At 47.5% G+C, this 23965-nt stretch overlaps 1 protein-coding gene across 1 annotated transcript in view; it reads right to left on the reverse strand.

Annotated features, from left to right (window-relative positions):
• Positions 1–6585: 6585 nt before the first annotated feature.
• REXO1 (RNA exonuclease 1 homolog) overlaps positions 6586–23965 on the reverse strand; it is a 115918-nt gene continuing 98538 nt past the window's right edge. The window contains 9 exon segments of the mRNA XM_044004192.1: positions 6586–7141; positions 7550–7670; positions 10183–10321; positions 10675–10790; positions 12063–12121; positions 12124–12172; positions 18604–18677; positions 20171–20284; positions 23410–23547. Coding sequence (XP_043860127.1) covers positions 7053–7141; positions 7550–7670; positions 10183–10321; positions 10675–10790; positions 12063–12121; positions 12124–12172; positions 18604–18677; positions 20171–20284; positions 23410–23547 — 899 coding nt within the window. The 3' untranslated portion in view covers positions 6586–7052.

Here is a 23965-nt window from a genome sequence, read left to right on the forward strand (position 1 = left end):
GTTCGTGCTCCAACTGTGTCTAACAGGAAACATCTTGTCTCCGAGCAGTCATACAGATCTAATGCTAAAACTAATCACATAAAGTCACATAAAAACATTAGGGCTTCAAAACTGCTATCTTCAAATGAGGGCCCATAAAAGTAGCTGGTACATTCTTCATACCTTAAGGGCTACTGGACTAGATGACTCAAGAACCTGGCTGGCACTGTCCCTAGATACCTACTAGCTATGTAACCCTGGGCAAGTCACTTTACCCTGTTTCCTCAGTTTCCTTATCTGTAAAATGAGCTGGAGAAGAAAATGGCAAATCACTTCAGTATCTCTGCCAAGAAAACCCCAAATGCAGAGGATTAATTTAGGACCAAAGAAGATATAGAGTAAAAAGAAATATAAAATAGATCATTTTAATTATATAAAATTAAAAAGTTTTTGCATGAACAAAACTAATGTAACTAAGATTACAAAGGAAGCAGAACATTGAGAATGAATTTTTGAAACAAATATCTCTGATAAAGGCCTCATTTCTCAATTATATAGAAAGCCAAGTCAAAATTATAAAAATACAAGTCATGCCCCAGTTGATAAATGTTCAAAGGATATGAACAGGCAGTTTTCAGACAAAGAAATCAAAGCTATCTATAATCATATAAAAATGCTCTAGATCACTACTGATCAGAGAAATGCAAATTGAAACAACTCTGAGGTATCACTGCACACCTATCAGAGTGGCAAATATAACAAAACCAGAAAATATTGGATGTTGGAGGGGATGTGGGAAAACTGGGATGCTAATCTACTGTTGATGGAATTGTGAAAAGATTCAACCATTCTGGAGAGCAATTTGGAACTGTGTCCAAAGGGCTATAGAACTGTGCACACCCTTTGATCCAGCGATACCACTGCTAGGTTTATATCCCAAAGATATCCCCAAAAGAGAAAAAGACCTATCTGTACAAAAATATTTTTAGCAGCTCTTTTTGTGGTGGCCAAGAATTGGAAATCAAAGGAATGTCCATCAATTGGGGAATGGCTAAACAAGCTGTGGTATACGATGGTGATGGATTATTGTGCTATAAGAAATGACAAGGGTGATTTCAGAAAAGTCTGGAAAGACTTGTATGAACTGATGTATAGTGAAGTGAGCAGAACCAAGAGAACATTGTGCACAGAGACAGCAACAGTTTGATGAAGAACTGTGAATGACTTAACTATTCTCAGTAATACAAGGATCCAAGACAATCCCAAAGGACTACTGATGAAACATACTATCTACCTCTAAAGAACGAACTGATATTGATGGAACACAGACTGAAGCATGCTGTTTTTCACTTTCATTTTTTCCCCTTTTATTCAAGTTTTCTTGTACGAAATAACTAATATGGTAATGTTTTATATAATTGTGCATGTATAACCCATATCTGATTGCTTACCACCTCAGGGAGGGGAGAGGGGAGAGAGGGAAGGAGGGATAAAAATTGAAACTCAGCTATAAATAAAAATGTTTACTACTAAAAAAAAAGAAAGAAAGAAAGAAAGAAAGAAAGAAAACCCCAAATGGGGTCACGGAAGAATTGGACACAACTGAAATGACTTGAACTACCACCACCACAAAGTGTGTAATAAAGAAATTGGGAGTGCAAGGACTTGGGTTGAAAGACCATCTCCAACACATACCAGTTGTGTGAGCCTAGAAAGAATGACTAAGTCTAAGGTGGGTTCAGTTCAATTTCTTGCCTCTCTAAACCATCTTCCATACTGCTGCAAAACTGAGATTCCTAAAGCACAAGAATCACACCAGCCTCTTTGCCCAGGAAGATTTGGCATTTCCAGAATAAAAAATTCAGTTGATGTGGCATTGAGAGCCCTTTACAATGTGACTGCAGCCCTATTTTTTAACTGGCATACTCACTGTTACTTGTACAAGATATTCCATCTTTGGCCTCCAAGCTTCATACAAATCATCCCCCAGGGCTTGAATCTCCTCTTCTCTGCCTTTTGGGATCCCCAGCTCTCCCTCAGGTGCTATATTTGAGCTAAGACCTTTCCCGAGGCTCCCTCATCCCAAATTACTTTGTGTAGATATGTCTGTCTCTACTTCTCTGTAGACAGATTTCTGCCAGTAGAATGTAATCTTGAGGACAAACCTTTTCATTTTTATATTCATCTTCCCCCAACCCCTACAGGGCCTTTCCAAGTATCTGGCAGTCATGTGGCACAGTGGATAGAGCTTGGCTTGGAGTCGGGAAGACCCGAGTTCAAATTTAACCGTAAACACTGGCTATGTGACTCTGGAGAAGTCATTGAATCCCTGACAATTTCCTAGTTGGTAAAATGAGGATTGGGAACCTCTCTCCCAGGGATATTATGAGGCTCAAATCAAATATTTGTAGAGGCACTTAATAAATGCAATGTAATGTAATGAATGTACTAAATAAGGGAAATAACCCTTCACTAACAGAGCTCACAAGGTTCTGGTGAGGACCTTAAGAGTGACCCAGAAATGCAAGCATTTGCATCAGTAATGTTTTAGTTTGTGATTTTCACCTCCCTGCCAGGGCATCCCTGCTCCAGAGAAGATGCCAGTCCTGGCAGGCTGACAGGTTACTATAGCAACCCCTACCTGTCCATTCTCCTGGTCAAGAAAGCACAGCAAACAAGGGGTTTTGTGAATAAGCTCAGCACCTTTTATTAAAAAATAATAATAGTTACAAAAAAGAAATGAACAGTCACAATATCCATATGTACAGTCCCCAATGCTACCCAGCGCTTTAGGGCTCTCTCCTGTGGGTGCCTGATGAATTAGAGGCTAGGGCACCAAAGCCATGCTGGCAGGGCCCCTCCTTAGTGACTGCCCATTCTGATGTCAGTGGTCTCTGGGCATCCTGGCATACATAGGCCTCCAATCCATCCCAATTTAGTATCCAACTGGGAGAGAGGAAGGATAGGATTTAAGAGCTAAAAAGGAGAGCATCTAGTTCAAATCCCTTGTTTCACAAGTTGGGAAACTGAGGCCCAGGGAGATTAAAGAGGGGGTGGGGGCCAGGGACACAAGCCTGGGAGGAGAGAAGCCTGGAAAAACTTTGAAAGGTAAATGCTTCAAAGAATTCTCAAAGGAGAAGGGGCCAGAATGCACTGGGCCCATTCATAAAGGAGAAATACCCAGCCAGGAAGGTTCTTGAGAAAGTGGGGCACTTGAAAAAGGAGAAAGACTGTTTTCTTTCTCCTGTAGCAGTCCACTAGAAGCAGCGGCCCTGGCCCCAAACTGGTAGAGCCCTCTGGGGCTAAGGTTTCTTCTCTGAGAAGAGAGGGACCTGCTAAATTTCTCAACTGGCCACTGGCTGAAATGCAGGAGCCGAGCATCATCTGCTAATACCCCACTCCCTTTATATACAGCTGCTTTTGCCTCTAAAGAAGGCAGGCAGGGAGTAGGGGGCTCACTGTCCAGCATGTCTCAGCTGGCTGGCCCTGCTCTCCCAGCTGAAATAGCTGAGGGCTGCCTCCTCCACAGGGTCAGCTAATGATTTCTCCTGGGGGGGAGGGGGTGGGGGGCGGGGCAGGATTTATGGGAAAGGAGGCATACTCCTCCCTCATGTCCCCCCAGGAGTCACAGGCTTAAGCCAATGACCAACTCAACACTCCTCCAGAAGGCACTGAACCTGGGGGAGGAGGGCACAAACCACTCATTTCTTCCCTTTCCCCACTTGAATGGACCCAAGTGGCTTTTTTGCAGATCCATGCCAGTCAAACCAATCCTTAAAGCAGGGAGATATGGCTCTTTACTGTGTGCCCTGGAGGCCTCTGACAGACTACCATGGACAACACCGAGGCACCTCCAAGGGACGGGTTGGAGACCTGGGCTGACCTGAATCGAGGAAAGTCTACTTAAGCCTCTTAGGAAAGAGGAGAGCCAGAGGGAAGCTGGTGCCCTTCCCAGGTCAGCACTCCCCTGAGGGTCCAAGAGCTCCAGCTATCAATTTGGTTTCCCAAAAGTTGTGGAAAATGAGATTCAATAGTTCCCCATATATTACAAAGGTTTTGTTGTTGACCTTTCTTCCTCCAACCCTGCCTTGTTTCCTACAAAGGGAGGCTAAAAGGTTGACCACCAGATAATGGTGGGTTTTTTGGCCATGGTCAACAAGGAAGACCATCTATATCCACTGAAGTGTGGAGGCAACATTCATACTTAAGAAGAAATCAAAGGCCCCTGAAACAAGAGAATGCAGGAAGCTACATTTAAAAAAAACAACAAAAAAACCCCTCCTTCCCTTATTCTTCTTGAACAGTGTGGCCCCTTACAGTGGTCCTGGCTACTGGAGAGGCTTAGAAATATAGGGGGACGGGGGCAGCTAGGTGGCACAGTGGATAAAGCACCGGCCCTGGATTCAGGAAGACCTGAGTTCAAATATGACCTCAGACACTTGACATGGTCTAGCTGTGTGACCTTGGGCAAGTCACTTAACCCTCACTGCCCTGCAAAAAAGAAAAGAAAAGAAAAGAAATATAGGGGGACAGACCCAACATATAAAATTCCACCAGGCTGGAATTCACAAAGGAGGCAGCATATCTCATTGGATATAACCCAAAGATTCAAAGTCATGACATTTTCAAGCCAAGCCCACCCCCTCAAAAGGCCACCAGGGCATGTGCTCACAGCAGGGGGTTGGCAGCTACTACCCCACACTTATTTTTAAAAAGATACAGAATAGTCACTGGGGAAAAACAGATTTGGGGCAGAGGATGTGGCATGGTAGGGGCCAAAGGAGGAGGAAATGAAATAAATTTGAGATATCACCTTCCTAAAATGAAGAGCTGCCATCCTTTTACCCATACAGTAATTCCCAGCACATTAAACAGCCAACCTAGGAACCCATATCCCTCCAGATAATTCAAGTCAATGGGAAAACTGGAACAGATTGACAGTGTTTTGCTTAGAGGGCAAACAGTCTTATTTTCACATATGGTACAGAAGGATACCTGCATCATCTCTCCTCCTGGGGAGAGGAAGCAATTGGATAAAGGATCAATAAAAACCTAGTCTAGAATCATATACTCCATGCTCCTGGAAGGAAGTTCATGGACAACTTGGGTCCAGAATATAGTGGCTTTTGTCAAGAACAATGATGACACTGGACCACAGGCCTTGACAGGCAGGTCCCTAAGGAGAGAGACTGAATTGCGCCCCCCAGGCTAGCCAGTGCCCACAGGGCCTCATCTGGTCCCCCACTCCCCCACCAAATTGTGTCCCATTGAGAGATGGGCCATTGCCCAGCTCCTGGAGCATGTGGGTCCTGTTTGGTTTTTTCCCCTTTAAAAAATACACACACGCACGCACACATAAAAGCCCCAGTTCCCTGCACTGTTCCCATGTCTAAGCCAGGCCGAGGAACCTGGTTATCATTAAGGCAAAAGAGGGCTCTTCTTATCTCAGTGCTGGAAGGGGAGCACAAGGCTGAACTCCAGAACCTTCTCCCATGGCAAACGAAGGGTCCCTGGCCTTAGGAGCCATTCGAAAATTGACTCCACATGATTCTAACCTGCTCATTCAGTCACCAATAACATCTGTACAAAAGCTGAAATCTATACAAACATTTATTTTGTTCCAGCTGAGAGGGAAGGGGAAGAAAACTAGGCAGTGGAGAACAGTACCTATGCAGCCTTGCTGAAATTCCCTTAATAAAAACAAACCCCACAAATTCAGTGGAAATAAGAAAAAAGTTACAAAAGAATAGGCTGATGTTGTCATGTCACTGATTCCAGCGCCACACCAGACGCTGATGTTCAGGGAAGGGGCCAAGGATGCTACCATAGGCCTCCATCATCGGCTGAGTAGACCGAAGCCGCGTCTAGGACTGCTGGGACTCCCAGAGCTCAGGGTGGGAATGCCTAGATCACAGCTGGTTCATCTCCATGAAGACACAGAAGGGGAAAGGCCTCAGGGTAGGGGCCAAAGTACCAGAATGCGCCAAAAGACATGCTGTTCAATCCCCCTCCATGGGAGGTGACGCTTTCTCTCCAAGAGGAACAAACCAGGGGAAGGGGGCAAGGTACAAAACCCAGAACAAGGCTGAGGTCCCTATGCATATGCCAGGGAATTGGGGTTCCTGGGGAAGGTGGGATGTGGCATGCTCAGAAGTTCCAGACTAGCCAGGGGCTTAGGCCTTCCTTGGGATTCCAGCAGCGCAGCCTGTCCCATGAGAGGATGGCCGTGTTTAAGACACCAGTGGCTCCTTTCCCCCAAGGACAGTGGCTAGGGGGTAGCATCATGGAGAGCTGCCTCACTCGATGTTGGCTTCAAGGGAATATGACCTGTGCCCTCTAGGAAACGTCATCCTGCTGGTATCCCGCTCTTTCCCTCAGGAGCTGGACAGGGCCCTGTCAGATTCTCTTCCAACCATCCACCAGCCCCAAGGGTGGCGCAGCACCAGATCCTTGCAGCGGCAGGCAGGCAGACAGATGCTGTGCAATTCTTCAGGTTTAAATTAAAAATGATAAAAATAATAATAAAAAATAATAGCCCTATTCCCCCCTCCTAAATAACCCCAGTAACTATACACACCCTCCCCTGCCCACCCAGCCCACCCACCCTTAACGTCATGTAAAAAGAAACAGTACTTTGCAGACCTGATCAAACTGCCTCTGGGGCAGAGAATTAGGACCTAGTTCTGGGTGTGCAGCTCAACATGACCTTGTGGGACCGGAAAGGCAAGAATCAGAAATGCTCGTCTGATGGAGACAAGAGGTGCAGGGGCCAGGGAGCCCGGCCCCTTGGGCTGAGCTGGCACAAGTCTCTAGATTCCATGAGTGCCCCAGAGTGCACAGCCACGCCAGGGTAATGCATGCTGCTGGGCGGGGGCTAAGGGAGGAGCGGGGGCAGGGAGGGGAGGAGTGGGGCTGGGGAGGGGCCGGGGAGGCTCTTGTTTGCAAGGTGAACAGTGTTAACTCTGAGGATTTATTGCACTGCTTTGGAGGAAGTGAGGGGGCTGAGGTGGTGATGGAGGGGACTGAGATAGAGAGGGTTAGGGAGGAAGGGAAAGGGGGGACGGAGAGAGGAGTCATCGTTTGACTTTTGCGTCTTCTTTGATCTTCCAGATCATCAGTTCCATGCAAGAGCTGGCATCTTCACTTGAATCATGGCCTTCCACTGTGGGGAGAGGGAAGATGGGTTTTCAGGGCCGGGATGCACAAGGAGATCACCCAGTCTGATCCCAAATGAAGCCCAGGGCGAGAAGAAACCTGGCCAGGGTCTAGCCCAGATCCCATCCTCAGCAGTGCTCATGACAGCCCCAGGACCTCATGTCCCCCAAACTAGCTCTCAGCTATTCACCAAAAGGAGTGTGACTTAGAAGTGGAAGAAAGGGTCTGATTTTACAGATGGGGAAACTAAGTCCTCCCCAGGAAGGCTAAATGCTTTGCTCCACATCACACATGTCCTAGAATCAAGAGCTGAGCCCTAGTCCTCTGACTTCAGAGGAGGAGCCCTCCCATGAAGGGACCATGCTGCTCTGCTGGTTCTGCAGGCAGGCAAGGATGGCACAGGGGGACGCCTCACCATTGTCCTGGATAATACGCTTGAGGTAGTCGGCCATCAGCGTCCGCAGTGCCCTCTTGTAGGGGAGCCCGAGGCGGTGAGGGAAGACCACCGATGTGTCCACTACTGTAGTATGAATCAGCTAAAGGAAAGAGGGAGGATAAAGGAAGTTCCTAAGTGATCGTGTGCGGGCTTCCACTATGGTTTAGAGCCAAGCTGGGTCTCAGGCTCTATTCCCTATCTAGAGATTTAGTCCCATTCACCTGAGTCAGCCCGTACCAATGAGGCATCTCCCACAAGCCCTTCTGAAATAACACACCAGGCAAAAGCTCCCACCAAACCAGTTCCTGAAGGAGCCAACTTGAGGAGCCCAAGGACACAGGCCCCAGCTACCCAGAGAGGCCTGTTCTTTGTCAACTACTGCCTCTCCTCAGAAACCCGCCCTCCTTAATGATGCCCACACTTCACACAGAACCTCCAACAGCAGCAGGGGGTGAGCTCTTTAGTAAGAGCTGAAAGAACTTTGAAAAAAAACACATCACAACCACCGCACACACAAGCATTCCACTGTTCCTTTTCCTCAAGGGTGGGAGGCATTAAACCAAGATAAACTGGACCAGGTGCCAACTACAGAGCTAACTAGGGACAGACTGTTAGCTTCCTGAAGTCAGGGTCTTTAGAAGGCAAAGCATTAGTTTGCCTTTTTCTGTTTGTTTATACCAGGTGAGACTTGCATGTCTTAACCCCCAGTGCATCACTCTACCCAGGTGGCTGACTGGAGCTTTGAGCTAACAGTCTGAAGATTTGACACAGGTAACCATGAAGCCACGGCTGGGGGAGGAGGGAAGCACTGCAATCACTCCAATGGGAACAGAGGACAAACTAGTGGGGGGACAGGTGGAAAAGAGGAAAGGGCCAAAATCCCATTTCTAAAGTGCTTTAGGGGCTCCTCACAATACCTGAGAGGTCCTATGAGGAGGCTAACGGACATGAAACAGGAAGGGGCCTTAGAGATGATCTAGTCCAACCCCGACAATGTAGCAATAAGCAAACTGAAGCCCAGGAACATTAAGTAACAAAGGTACATTGGGAAGAAGCAGCAGGACCAGGCTGTGAATACGGCACTTCTGTCTCCAAATCTGGAGCTTTTTTCCTACTATGCCATGGGTGTGCAGGGGTGACATCAATCCCTTGGCAACTCTGCAGAGCTGTCCTCACAACAAATCACGAGGAGGACCATTACCCTCCTTTTACAGAAGAACCGCGGCTCAGACCTGAGTCTGAAGTCAGAGTTAGCTGACCTCCTTACAGGTTTTCAAAAACGCTTTTGCAAATGTGGCTTAGCAGTGTGTGCCTGGCCTCCCTTCATAGTCAGCTGCCTCCTCTCTTTAGGATGGCTCACCACCCAATCTGGTCTCCCTCCTGAGCCCAGGAGTGCCATCACCTGTGATCGGCATGCTCAGGATCCAGTATGTCCAGATCAAAATTCTTTTTTCCCCTCTAAGCCCCACTCCTCTTCTAAACTTCCCTTTGTGGTTCAGGGTTCCCTCCTCCTTCCAGTCACCTAGGGCCCCCTAGACTGGCCCGGCCCAGTTGCCAACCTCCTTGTCCCAACCACGCCTCTCACCTGTTCCCCTTCTCTTATTCACAGACATCACCTCAGGCCTGGGCCTCATGACTTCTGGCCTGGATGACCGTAATAGCCTAACAGAGCTCCTGGCCTCAAGTCCCTTCCCCTCTCCCATCCATCTGCCACACAGCTGCCAGAGGGATTTTCCTAGAGCTCCACTCTATGTCATCCCTCTGCTCAACAAACTCCCATGGTTCTCTATTACCTCCAGGATTAAAGAGGAATTCTGTTTGCAACCTGGTCCCAGCCTACCTTTCCAGACTCACACACACCCCCCAGAGGTCCACCTGGACCCAAAGCTTGGTTCTGAGGCAGGGGAAAAGACAAAGGGCTGAATTCCTTAACAACAGGCCAGGGCTTCCGCTCCTGACTAGAGGAGATGGAGATCAATCTCCTTGCAGGTTTTGCAGTCTGGCTATGGTAACTTTGCAAACGGGTAGAGTTCCAGCAGGACCAATCCCTGGGGAGCCTAGAGTGAAAGGGAGCCTCAGCTTCCCTGGGGTTCTCCTGGCCTGGTCTCTAGCTTCATTCCCAGAGAATCCTGGGGGCTGACCTGTCTCAGGCAAGTGTCCTTGTCAGGTGAGCATCCGTCCCTGAGGGGAGGACCCGACCACCTCCCCGGGTAGCCCAAGCCATGCCCTGGGGATCCAACAGTACTGCTCCTTAGGCACTTGTTACTGAGCTGAAGTTAGCCACCTAATAAGTCTGCCCTTTCGCTGGGCCCTGGCTCCAGTCTGTGCAGCTACACAGAACAAGTCTATTCCCTCTACCTATGGCCTTGCAGCTGCTGTTGAAGGCAGTGATCATGCCCTGAGTCCTGTTGTTCTTCTGCTCTCCAGGTGAAATGTCCTCCTCCTCTCAAAGGAGGAATACCTAATCCTCTCTCCAAAGAGCCTCCACATGAATAAAGACAGTAGCTGGGGCTCAGTCACTGGTCTTTCCCTTTATAAATCAATCCAAGCAGTTGCTGTGGGTGGGGTGCATAGGGTAGGGTGGGGAGAGGAAGTGAGGGGCAGACTCCTACCTTGAGAGCAAATAAGTCACTTTCTAAGCTGTGTCCTATCAAGATGGTGTCTGAACTGAACATGTTCAACAATACTGCCTGGACATCCCGAAGGGTTATACACGCGTTCTGCAGATCTTCTTCTGTCACCCCAGAAAACCTACAGGAAGAAACAGAAGCAAGCACAGAGGTCATCAGTCCTTGAAAGGAATGGATCTCAGCAAACTTCCATGAACCAGAGCAGGAAGAGGCTCCTAGAGGGCATCAAGACCGACTTCACCTGCACAGAGAACGCCACCGGACACAGCTACGCCCTTCACCCCAGCAAGGAAAAGGCTTGTACAGCCCTCAAAGAGACCCATAGCTCCCCATCAGGGAAGCTGGCAGAGAATTCCGAAGGGCAAAAACTCAATCAAGCGAGAAGAGCCCAAGCCTGTCCGTGCACAGAGCCCCGCTGAAAAGAGCTGCTGGGCTCACCCAGAGGGGCCCCAGCAAGCAGAAGTCCTCCCTTACCTGGTGTTATAATCCACCACTTTGTTGTCTGGTTTCACGAAAGTGTCATAGACAACTTTGAGATCAGAGTTGATCACAGTTATTCTTGTTAGCTCCAGCCCTTGTTTGGTGTAACACTAAAAAGGAAGCAAAACACACAAAGAAAGAAGGGTTCAGATGTGATGACTCATTTCATACAGGTGTATAAACAACTTCCTATGATCCAGGCTCTCACCAGACTTTATAATGAGACCCTCTTCAGTGCAAAAGCTTAGAGACAGAGCAAGGCCTCTCCCTCCCCTTTGCTCCAAAATTACCCCAATCCCAAGAAAGCCTTTTCCTTAATCCAAGGAAAGGGAATCATTATAGGGGCTTCCCAGAACACATCCTGAACACTCGTTTTTGTTTGTTTGTTTTGTTTTTGTGGGCAATGAGGGTTAAGTGACTTGCCCAAGGTCACACAGCTAGTAAGTGTCAAGTGTCTGAGGCCAGATTTGAACTCGGTCCTCCTGAATCCAGGGCCAGCGCTTTATCCACTACGCCACCTAGCTGCCCTGAACCACTCGTATTTTAAGATAAAGCAAAAATGGGCACAGTTTCTCATTGATGGATTATGTCAGCCAAAGTTTAAAGCAGGGGTGAGAGAAACTATTTTCTATGGAAAGACATTATGACCCAAAATTGGAATAAAGTGAGGGTTACACACAACGTAAAGGCAACAAATCAAAGGGCTTTGACCTCAGAAGTAGAGGGAATTTCAGACCTAAAATCAAACCCTATCCTTCAAAAGAAGCCAGTAAACCTGAGGGAAAATATTGATATTTTGAATTCTGATCACTGTCACTGGAGATGAAGAAACATAACTTTGTTTAATAGAAACAATCAACTTTAATGCCAAAGTTAAGGAAAACTAGAATGTGGGGGTGGCCAGAGACAGTAAGGAAAGAAATACAGAGGGTGAGATGTCTATAGGAAAAAAGAGGAAAGAAGAGGCAAGAGAGAAAGGAGAGGAAGGATAAGAAGAACAGAAAGGTCTGAAATGAACAACTCCAAAAGTTCTGAAGTCAGTAGTAATAAATTTTGGCGCTGCATAGTATCACCCCAAATCATTTTAGTTTTAAATTAACTACTGCTCACTGCTCCTTGGCTTTTCTTTATCCTGAAACATTCAGGGGCTTCATGGCAACTTAGCAGAAAGAAAGCTGACCCCCCCCCCCACCTACCCCCAGGCAGTCGCCACTCCTCCTATTATCCCAGGGCTGGCTGAAGCCTACAGAGGGCCAGAAACCACGGAGCTCTGTGTGAAGGATACGCCAGGTGACACGGGCTTCACCAAGGAAACCTGGGCAGAGCACAGTGCTGACAGCTACTGGGGTAGGGCAACGCCAGCCACACACCCAAGGCCTTACCATCTCACAGTCAAGGGCGTATCTTCCTGGATAGCCATCTGTAGAGGGAAGCTTTTCAAGGTATTCACGAACCCTTCAAGGTTGTCTTTGCGGCCATCTTGAACATGGTTGCTATAAGGGAGACAGAGACACAAAGATGAAAAAAGAACATGATCCCGGCCATACAGACCTTTCTTCTGGAAAAGGCTGTTCAAAGTCAAGGGTTGGGGCAGCTAGGTGGCGCAGTGGATAGAGCACCGGCCCTGGAGTCAGGAGTACCTGAGTTCAAATCCGGCCTCAGACACTTAACTAGCTGTGTGACCTTGGGCAAGTCACTTAACCCCAATTGCCTTACTAAAAAAAAAAACAAAACAAAAAAAGTCAAGGGTCTACAAATAAGTCACACAACTTGACATCAGCTGGGGCGCGTTCCCTAGGGCCTAATGAGGAACAGACAAATGGTCCCTTAGAGCCCTTCCAGCTGGACATTTAGAGTCCTACACTCTAAGGCATCAGGGTCAAAATCAAGTAGAAATGGGGCCCCCCAACTACATAAGGACTACATACTGACCCAGAAAACCACAGAGTGACATTACCTGTGTTGGCTCTGTGTGTGTGTGTGTGGGGGGGGGCCAATTGGGGTTAAGTGACTTGCCCAGGGTCACACAGCTAGTAATTGTTAAGTGTCTGAGGCCGGATTTGAACTCAGGTCCTCCTGAATCCAGGGCCGGTGCTCTATCCACTGCACCACCTAGCTGCCCCCTCATTGATACTTGTACAATGGATTATAATACTCAGTGAGAACCTAGCTCAGTGCCTGGTATACCATATGTCTATGTGAACTTGTAACTACACACACACACACACACACACGTAATAACACCCCCCCCCTTTCCTCATGCCTGGAATATTTCTGCTCCACCCCCTCACCTCTATCTAATTGGATGCCTCATCTTCCACATAAAGCCCTTCCTCACACCCCCCACCCCTGCCCCACTCCCTAATACCTCTGTATTGATTCTGTGTGAACTTATGTGGAGGGGGGCAGCATGGCTCAGAGTCCCACATTAGACATAGCCCTCTTCAGAGTAAGGGCCTGGGGCGGCTCTTCCAGATTCGCTTAGTGGAGGAAGTTTACTCACCAGTTGTTCCCACCACCAGTGGAACAATCCCTATACAGATGCTAGACGGCAAGCTCAGTCAGTACAGGGCCTCTAATTTACTTTTGTCCTACTCCGGGCCTCCTGGAAGATAACAGGTCCCTCATAAGTGCGTGTGGACTGAATGACTTACATGCCACTGCACCACCTGAAAACCATCATTTTAGTTCAGTAAAGACCCAGTCTTCAGGAAGTGAAGCGGCTCTACAGCCTGGCTGGCTCTTCAAGCAGATGCAGAAGCCTGATCCTTGGATGCCTGCCTGGGGCTGGCCCCAAAAATGTGGGTAACACGAGAAGCCCACGCTGGGCATGGCTCAATAACTTTTTTACCCATAATACTTTCTAAAGGATGACCAAACAAGTGAATGCTTGTTGGTGATCAACAACGATATGATCTGCATGACTAACTCTTATTCCACAACCAAAAACAATGCTGTCTGTGGACGTGGTAGAACTGCTTGAATGAGGTGGGGGGAAAGGCATCTTCTGTAAAGCCTTCTTATTTATCCCCTCCCCCAAAAGTTTCAGTCATGTGAATCACAAAATCATAGTAGAGCTGGGAATGGGGTTCTGAGACCTCTCTAGTCAAAGCCCTTCACTTTACACAGGAAGAAATGCCCAGAGGGGTTAAGTGACTTGTTCAGAGTCACATAGTGATAAGTGGATAAGTGAGTAAGAGCTGGATTTGAATTCAGGTCAAAGCCCACAGCAATGGGTATCCCAGGAAATCTCCCATCCTAGTACAGACTGGGATCCACTCTGCTTCCAAGATCAGACTAAATTGGGCATATTCAAGGGAGCACAACAGCTAATATTTTCCCCTAGGGCCACAAATCATCATGCAGAGGCTGGAACTAGAAATAGGCAAATTAGACAGCTGCCAAGTATGCAGCACAGGACATAGTTAAATGGGTGATTTTTTTTTTTAGAACTATGAATACTTTTTTTTTTTTTAAATGAGGCAATTGGGGCCAAGTGACTTGCCCAGGGTCACACAGCTAGTAAGTGTTAAGTGTCTGAGGCCACATTTGAACTCAGGTCCTCCTGACTCCAGGGCCCGGTGCTCTATCCACTGTGCCCACCTAGATGCCCCACTATGAATACTTTTAATACCAAAAATTCCCATCTGTAGGACCCAGGTCTATTTTGTGATATTGTCCAGGAGACAATAATTTTGCTCTCCTACACCCTGGTCAGCCCCCATCTGGAATATTCTGTCTGAAATACATTTTAGATAGGAAACTGACCAACTGGGAATATCCAGGAGAACATGACCAGGACAGGGAAGGGGGCTGGAGGTCATCCCAACTGAAAGATTCCCTGAAGGAATCAGGGAGATGGAGAGGGAGCCTTGAAAATTAACAATTAGAATTATCCTAAAATGGAATAGGTTGTCTCTCCACCCAGCCTAGAGAATGACCACGGGGAAATGCAGTGGGAAGCAAAGTGGTGGCACATGGGTCTTATGAGGACTGAACCCACCAAAACCATGAAATGAAAAATCTATATGCACTGAAGGACAAATGGAGGGCCTATTCTCAGAGCCTGCAAACAACGCTGTTGTCCAGGTGAACTCAAGTCATTACAATCCGTTTGCGCCTCCCCAGCTGTGCCCTATCCCCAATTCCAGCCATGATGGATTCTTCTACCACCTAGATCCAAGGTCATCCAGGGACCATGGAAGGAGTGACCCTGAAAGCTACACCAGGACAGGGCTCTGCAGGCAGGGATTACCCCTCCATGATGGTCCACATGAAGGTGAGAGACCACTTTTACAGTCTCCACAGCAGGATGGCCTCTGGTACTTAGTAATGCCCAGTGGGAGGACATCTTCACACCTTGTTCAGAGCACAGAAATGTCCGTCTAAAGTCTGTTCTGGCTTCTGTTTACACTGTCCTTCCCCCAACTCCACCCTTTCACCTATAAAAGGGTGTGCCACCAATTACTTGAACTTATGTTTGCAATCACATGTGCACATCTCTTGGCTCTCCCTGTTGTGTCTTGATTCTTCATACCAAAGAAGACAAGACAATTTTTTTTTTTGGAGAATCACTGCATCTCTCCACATCCCACCCATCCTTCAAGGCAGAACTCAGGCCTCACGTCCTCTTGGAATTCCCTGGCCTCCTTGAATCCATTCTGTTTCTGTCTCATCTAGAGCATGCAGTTCATCCCTTGTTAGTGTTCATCCTCTCATCATCTGTCAGTACTCAGCATTGCATATAACAACATATGAGCCACCCCCCAATCCAGATCGCTGGTGCTAAGAGGGACCTAGAGACAAACAGGAAGTGAAGGCCCTGAAAGTGAAGACGGTTTCCAGCTTGATCACAGGAGTGCTTGGCAGAGCTGGGCGCCAGGCCCCTGACTGCTCTGCTCTGCTCTGCTCTCCTCAGTGCAGCACGCAGGTGTTACTCTTGTGCCTCCTTCCCACAGCTACCTCCCTGGAAGGGTTTGCCATGTAAAGCATTTAGAGTCAGGTGGCCTGGGCCTTCATCTCCACTCTGCTGCTCACTTAAGGAAGTCCTTCCTTTTCTTAGACCCTATTTTTTCCTCTTTTAAGATGGGAAGTTTGCATGAAGAGACCTCCAAAACCCTGATTCAGTTGTATTGCTTTGATTTCTTTGAAGCAAACCCTGTGCATTTCATTTGTCCACCAGCAAAGTAACCCACAAAGTGCCAGGGTCCACCAATAATCTGGACCCCAACACAAGGGCCACCTGGCCAACCACAACACCACCACCCAACAGCTCTCTGCCCCCAACCTGCCACACCCTGGCTTCATGGTAGCTATTCTCCCTGGTTCTAAGCTAGATCACCACTGTGAGATATGTTGCAAAAACTACACTGACCTTGTCAATTGATAAAAGCAGAGGGTGGGTACCACACATGGATCACTGGAATCTTATGCAGTAAAAAGGTCTGGCTCCCAGAGCAGGTAGGGCACTGAGTTAAACAATAATTATCCTTTCAGTGTCCCAGCCGGCATATGAGCTAGCACAAAACGAGGAGGAAACCCATAATCTGTTCTGACAATTGAGAAACCACACAAAAACAAGTGACAGGAAGCCAAAAGCCTCGAATTCTGTCCCGAGGGTGCTTGAGTCTTAAGAGGAAAGGGGAAATAAAATTCCTCCACATGGGGTGAGTGAAGCGCCCCCCTCTGTTCATTTCGTACCGAAGAGCTCCGTCAAGAGGCTGTTTCTAAACCTTTCCTAGGGGTCCGTAATTTATAGGGAGAGCCACAGACTAGAAACCTGCCCCTCCTACCCTCTCACCTGTGACCTTCGCAAGCCCCCTTTGCTCTTTGGGCCTATTTCCTCGGTTAGAAATCAGATGTTCTCTAAAGGCCCCTGGAGTGTGGCGATTCTAGCTCTCTGTGGTAAGTGCTCTCTGGTCCTGGGCCTCTGGGTAAATGGGTCTTATGAGGACTTAGACCCACCAAAACCACAAAATGAAAAATCAATAGGCACTGAAGGATAAATGACTCTCAGAGCAGGAAACAATGCTGGGACCAGGGTAGCTCAAGTCACTACACATCAGCTTCTTCCCAGCTGTCCCCAATCCCTTTCCAGCCATGATAGTCTCCTACCACCTAGATCTGGGCTCTTGTAGGGACCATGGAAGGAGTGGTCCTGGAAAGCTACACCAGAACAGGGTTCTGCTACTGCTCTTAATCAACAGGCTCTGGAGGGGAGAGCTGGCCTGGCTCCTCTCCACCCTCTGCTGCAAACATGTGGGAAAAGCCTAACAGACTTCTCCCATTACCACTGGGATAGATGCAGGGGGACAACAGGGCATCCAACAGAGGCTCTGCTGCTATCCCTGCATGACCTTAGGCAAGCAGTTTTCTATACACCCTCATGAGAGAATGAGAGGATCAGACAGATCTCTTCTAAATGATCTTGCAGCTCTAACATCTTGTGTTCCTTTTATTTTTTTTTGGGGGGGGGAGCAAGGCAATGAGGGTTAAGTGACTTGCCCAGGGTCACACAGCTAGTGTCAAGTGTCTGAGGCCAGATTTGAACTCAGGTCCTCCTGAATCCAGGGCCAGTGCTTTATCCACTGTGCCGCCTAGCTGCCCCATCTTATGTTCCTTTTTAAGACATGATGACTCCAAAGAAATCACATTTTTGGAGGTGAGGAAATAGTCTACTGTTAAGGAGGTTGAAATGCCCAAAGTCCCAGTGGCTATCTCTACTCTCCCCCTAAAAGGGTCTAAGAGGATTTCAATAAAGATTGACACTGGAATTTCTCAACTGATGTCCTCATTTATAACAGACTTTGGCTTCTCCCAGGCTCTTCCTAAATGGAAGACAGGATTCTATAAGGATTCAGAGGTATATCTTCCTTCCCAGGACTCTTCCAAGAGGTCCTGGCATATGAGTTCCAAGGACATTTATTACCTTATCCAAATACTCTCATATCTCAGACTAGTCTCATAGCACACTGATTTTTTTTTCCTATTTTTAAAGTAGGGAAACTAAGGCACAGCACTAGTGAACGACTTGAGTATTGTCATGCAACTAGCTAGTAACACAACCAGGTCTAGAGTCCAGGTCTTCTGGCTTCCAATAAAGATTTTTTGTACCTACCAAGCTAAGATAAAAAAGTCTAATTCATTAGGTTCCCAACCCCTCAAGGAAGACACTATCATTGAGACACTCATAGTGTTATTATTCTAAACTCAACATTCTGGGTTTTCCCAGGAATCAAAGTCAGCTCACTGGCTTGCCTTCTTTGTAAAATGTTTCTCTGTAATGACAGGCACAGAACAACAGTGTCTTGGAGCTGGAGGGACCACTGACATCATCTTGCCTACAAGTACCTGAACAGAATTCCCCCCAACAATTTTCAAAGGAAAGAAAACCCACCACCCACCAAGGCAGCTCCTTCCACTTTGGTACAGCTCTTGTGATGCTGAAGTTTTTTTCTCAGATCTAACTGAAATCTTGGTGTGTAACTTCCCCCAGCTCCCAGGGCTGCCTTCTGAGGCCAAGCAGAACAAGTCCTCTTTCAACTAGGAGCCCCCCCAAGTATCTGAGCAATTCTGCCCCCACTTCCAAGCCTGGGCTCTTCTCCAGGCTCAAGATCCCTCCCACCTCTGACATTTGATGAGCTTCCCCTCAGCTCTAAAATCCTAGGATCTATGATCTTCTAGACAATCAGGGCTAGTAATGCCTGATGGAAGGGAAAAACCCTAAACCCAGGAGACCCAGCCCTGTTTAGCACTTACCTTTTTTTCTTTTCTTTTTTTGTGTGTGAGGTAATCAGGGTTAAGTGATTTGCCCAAGGTCACACAGCTAATAAGTGGTCAAGTATCTAAGGCCAAATTTGAATTCAGGTCCTCTTGACTCCAGGGCCGGTGATCTGCACCATCTAGCTGCCCACTAGCACTTACCTTAGCAACCTGACACCCAACAGAACCAACAGCTCCTGAACAGCAACTATACTGGGTCTCCCATCCACCAGCCACTAAAACAGTCAAGAGGAAAGAAAGCAAGAAAACATGGTCAGGCAGGAAGGTCTTCTCAGGAAAGCCATCCCAAGGGGAGCAGTAGGTGGCATTCAGGGGCAGGTATGACAAGAAGGAAGGTGACAATCCAGGCCTCAAATATTGTGGCTCTCTGGAGCCCTACTCCATGGCAAGCAGCTTCAGCAGAGAAGGTTGCTAGCCATACCCACTTCTATGCTATAAGGGGATGCCCCCTTGGCTCATAGCAAGGCACTGTAGGTCAAGGGAACCTCACTAAATTGATGGCTGCCAGAGTTTAGAGCCAATTAGTAGGGACCGATTTAATTACAAGGAAGAGAACCAAAGCCAATGGTGACGTCTTTGCAGATTAATGCTTTCATCTGTCGGGTGATCATCACCACCGTTACACACTATGAATCAAGTTGAGCTTCAGAAGATGAGGAGCATGGCTTGAAGACAGTTCCTCATAGTCTGTTGTTGCCATTCTTAAATCCAGCAGAAGACAAGTCTACCCTAGGAGGATCACATATATAGGGACCCTAGAAGTAGCCCAACCTCTTTGTTTTCTTGGCAAAGATACTGAAGCTCAGAAAGGAGAAGGGATTTATCCAAAGTTGCACTTCATGTTAGGCCCCACGACTTCTAGTTCAATAGGGTTTCTATTATATTTAAGAGGCCTGGCAAAAGCTGCACAATGATAGTTGGGTCAAGAGTACTATTTTGGCTAACCTCTACCAAAAGGATGAGCACACTTGTCACTGACAAAAGTAGGTTCTTTGGGGGCATCTTGCCTTGCTCTAAGTACCTCCTAAGGGCACCAGCACCAGCACACAGACCAAGCCCTTGGCTTTTAGAAGCAAATGGCTCCTCTAGGGAGAGGCTCCAGTTTCAAGGAGTACCCCCTACTCAGCAACATCACAGACCAGTTGCAATTCTGTTTCTCAGGAAAGACCCTCTCTGGGCCTCTGTTTTCTCCTCCATAAAATGAAGGGGTTTACTAGATTAGTGGTGTTAAATTAAAATAGAAACAGGGGTCCCTAAACAGTATATAAAGATGCCTGTGGGCCACATATTGACTTGGCTTTAAAATGGTATGTTACCTATGTTCTACTGTGTTTTTATTTATCTTGTTAAATATTTCCCATTGACACTTTAATCTGGTTCAGGCCAAACTTGGGAGCGTTGCAGCCCGTGTGTGTGACAGCACTTTTAAAGGCTTTTGCCATCTCTGGAAACCTAGGTTTCTCTGCGGTTTGGGGTGATGTGGCTCCACCTTGTGGATGCTCTATGAAACTGCAGCTCCATACCCATGTCACCTGTAAAAGGCAGACCAGTTCTAAGCTCCTCTGTGCAGGGAAGGCTGTTTTTCTCTTGAGGACAGGCAGGCATGTCCCATCATGAAGAAGGCAAATCTCCCACGTGTGGTCATGCTTTCTACCCTCTGACCTACTCCTTAACCAAGCCACCATCAGAACCAGAGTAAGGCACAAACCTCTCTGTCGACGAAGCCTCCCCCAGTGATGGCAGCACTCCTCCTTCCGGATACAATTGCCGGTGGGCGAGACTAGGTACTCAGTGCCACAGCGACAGCAAATTCGGCAGGATGCTGCAAAGAGAGGAGAGACCAGATGGGGCAGAGAAGAAAGAGGGCCCGCCTGGCCGAGTCCTCTTACCAATCCTACCACTTCCCCATCATGGCAGAAGGAGGAGAGGCCCATGGAGGCCCAAGTGGAGTCCCGAGAGTTCTTTTCCTAAAGGGCTAAGGAAATTTCTAGGGACAGGGGCTGGGGGACAACAAAGGACACAAAGAAAAAAGAATGAAGTTATAGAGGGAGTAAGATGAAGCCACAACAGAGATTTATTTAATGAGGAGTGCAAATAACGACTAAGAGGGAAAGAGACAAGGAATAGTCAAAGAAAGGTGTACTCATGTCAAACTCTGTACTCCTCTGACACTGGAAAGGGCAAGGAGTGGTGCGATGTTGGGGGTGACCAGATTTCCAACATGTGCCCCAAGACCTAGAGAAGCACTTGAAGGGATGAGTATGTAGTGGTTACACTGCACTCCCAAAGTTGGCTCAGCATCTCTAAGAAAACTGACCTTGCTCCACAACCCCTCCCCAACCTGTTGCTTCTCTCCAGTATTATAACAGCTTATCTTGTCTGAACAGTTTACCCCCAGTCATTACAGTGAAAGTGGCACCAGGCTGGGCCTACTTGTTCCATGCTAAGGGTGCAAATCCCAGGCAGGCACCAGCAGCCAGTGCGAGCCTGAAAGCACTTCAGACCCTTTCCTACAGTGAGCTTGTAATAGAGTAAGAGAGCTGTCACCTAAGAGTACCGCATTTATCAAATTTATAGGATCCCTAAACTCACCACTCAATTATCCAAATGAAGACCCTTTACACAGATCACACAGGGGGCTGTAAGTCTCAGAAGGATTAAACAGCTGCAATAATTAGAAAGGGACCTAAAGAAACAAGGCCACTGAGGAGTGAGGACTTTAAAGTCCAATTGAAGCAGGGTCCTACAGGAAGTATTACTTCTACAGCCTGATGCCAGGAATAGGATGGGAGGGCCATTTTTCTAAACCACCCCTTTCTAGGCTCTGTAAATCTAGTCTAAACCTCTGATTCAGAAACATGAACCAAAGGCTGGAGTACTCAGAGAAGGTTTCATGGGGGAGGAAGAAAAAGGCTTCCAAAGGCAGAGAAGAACAGAGAAGACCATTTCAGCAGAGCACAGGAGGAGCAAAAGCCCAAAGGTAGGAGGGAACATGGTGCTTCTGGGAGCAGAGAGGAAAAGTCAGCCAGGGAAAAAAAGCGGGCTCCCATCTATAGCCAAATACCAGTGATTTCCCTCATCCTTGCAACTAATGGAACACTACTTCCACATTCCATGCTACACAATGTTAACATGAAGAAAGGAGATGACACTCTGGCAACAAAGTCTGAAGAACATCGGTATTTTCATAGAGTTAGTGATTTCAATGTAATCAAAGAGTGCTTCAAACTCTTCCCAGCACATTCTGGTTCACTTAGGAAGTTATTGATGTATTGGAAGTAATCCGCGTGACAAAAGCAATAGGGCTTCTGGTAGAGTTTTGGCCTCCAAAGGGCTCCAGGGCAATGGTGCGGCAAGGGAAATGGGGCTGACAGACAGAAGCGGCAGCTCGATTAGCTGGGAGAGAAAAGGCTCAGTTCTTAGTGGAAATTGCCTTTTCTTACTCTTATCCCTTGTGTCTCTACCCCTGTGCTGCTCTACAAGCAAACCACCAATGACTCGGCACTAAAGACAACTTGCATTCCCATGGCCAAACCTATTAAGAGGAGACAGCCTCGATGAAGATGGCACCTACTTGGCCAAGGAGAAGTATTTACAAAATAACTACACTGGATCTAGGGCACTGGGGTTATGGCATCTGGTCAACTGGAACGATCAACTTGTGTGTTTATGGTGGGGGCCCTGGAGCTATGGAGGATGATACCCAGTGACTGTCCATCTCCTAATATCTCAGGTTTCCTTAAGTTTTAGCACAGGGATTAAAGTAGTCAAGGTCCTCCATGAACCAGCTCCCCTCTTACTCAAGTTTTCCTCCCACTCTTACCCATGATGGCCCAAATGGCTCCAGGTGGACTTGTCTCCTTGTCATCTACTCCTCTCCACCTTTTCATCCACTGCTTTGCCCACCTAGAATGTCTGCCCTGCTCCCCTTTGTCAAGCCAAACCCAACTCTCCTTGCAAAGTCCAATTTAAGACTCCGCCCAGAAAGTCTCCCCTCAACCACACAGCACCCAGGGACCTTCCTTGCCTCTAAAGGTCTGGAGCAGATACACATTAGCTAAACCTTCCTAAGCCACAGGCAGGGAATCCATCACTAAGGCGACAGCACCAAAGTGTCTGCTTCCTTTGGAGGAGAGTTAAAAGGGGGTATGGAAATAAAGCTACCTACCAGGGTTGCACTGCCAAGTGGGAGAAAGAGAGAGCCAGCTCTTCTACATGGAAAGTCAATGAGGCAACAGCTGCCTGCTGGGTATCGATCCACCTAGCTCCACTGCACCACTGCTGCTGGACATCTGGCATCGTAGGTGCAATATAACCCTGCACAAAGGGCTCAAGGCAACACTGCAAGTGGGGTTTTGCCTTCTCCTGCAAGCCTCCCCTCTCTCAGTGACCTTGGACACAGTGCTCAGCTAGGACGGGATAATCAGCATCTCTTTTCAGTAAAGAACACCAAGAAGAGGGGGAATTTAAATCCAGCCTGCCCACTGGGAATGTGGATTAGCCAAAGTTATATGGGTTGTATTAATCATTACTAATGTGATTGGAAAGTACAAAAAGCCTTGCCTCGTTGTGAGCTGTGAGGTAGTGGAGGATGCTGCATTTTGCTGAATTCCATTATATACCCACAATGCACCTGAAGACAGATCTATAAGCTCAGAGGCCCAGATCTCAACTAAACACTGGATGAAACCAATAAGACAGGGACTAAAGGTGACAAGACAGGCAGAATGGTATAGTCAAGAGAAAACTGGGCCTGGGAGTTAGGTGACTTGTGTTCAAGTCTTAGATCTGACCCTTACTAATTTGATCTTGGTCAATCAGGAGCCTCATCTATTAAATGGGGAGAACAATATTTGTGTTATACCCACATCACAGGGCTGTGGAGGAGAGCATTTGATCTGCCTTAGAGCACTAGAAATGGGAGCTGGTATAAAGGGAACAACTTACAGTCTGTGGTTTTCTTCTCTTCGGTGGTGAAGACCACGGCTCGGCCAGGTTTTTCAGGGTGGGGCAGAGGGTAGCCATTCTCTTTCAGTTGGTCCTCTGTTAGAATGTAGTCCTTCAATCTTCGGTACAAGGCAGCTCCTAGGGCCAATGAAGGTCACAATAACACTCATTGCTTGAAAGTGTTCCTGACATAAGTTTTTTCCACCAATCCACCAGAGTAGTGCTTTTCAAAATATGGTCAGGGGGCACTGAGCTCCTTTCAGGGGGTCTCCTAAGACATTTTAATTCCTAACATGGTAAATATCAGTGAATAGAGTCACAAACAAAAGCTCCTTGGGGGCTCCTCAGTAATTTTTAAGAATGTATGGGGTTGGGGGTAGCTAGGTGGTGCAGTGGATGAAGCACTAGCCCTGGATTCAGGAGGACCTGAGTTCAAAGCCAGCCTCAGACACTTGACACTTACTAGCTGTGTGACCCTGGGCAAGTCACTTAACCCTCATTACCCGGCCAAAAAAAAAAAAAAGATGTAAGGGGTCCTGAGAAGTTTGAGAACTGC

Source organism: Dromiciops gliroides, chromosome 1, assembly GCF_019393635.1.
Source record: "Dromiciops gliroides isolate mDroGli1 chromosome 1, mDroGli1.pri, whole genome shotgun sequence".
In the NCBI taxonomy this organism is placed as follows: Eukaryota; Metazoa; Chordata; class Mammalia; order Microbiotheria; family Microbiotheriidae; genus Dromiciops; species Dromiciops gliroides.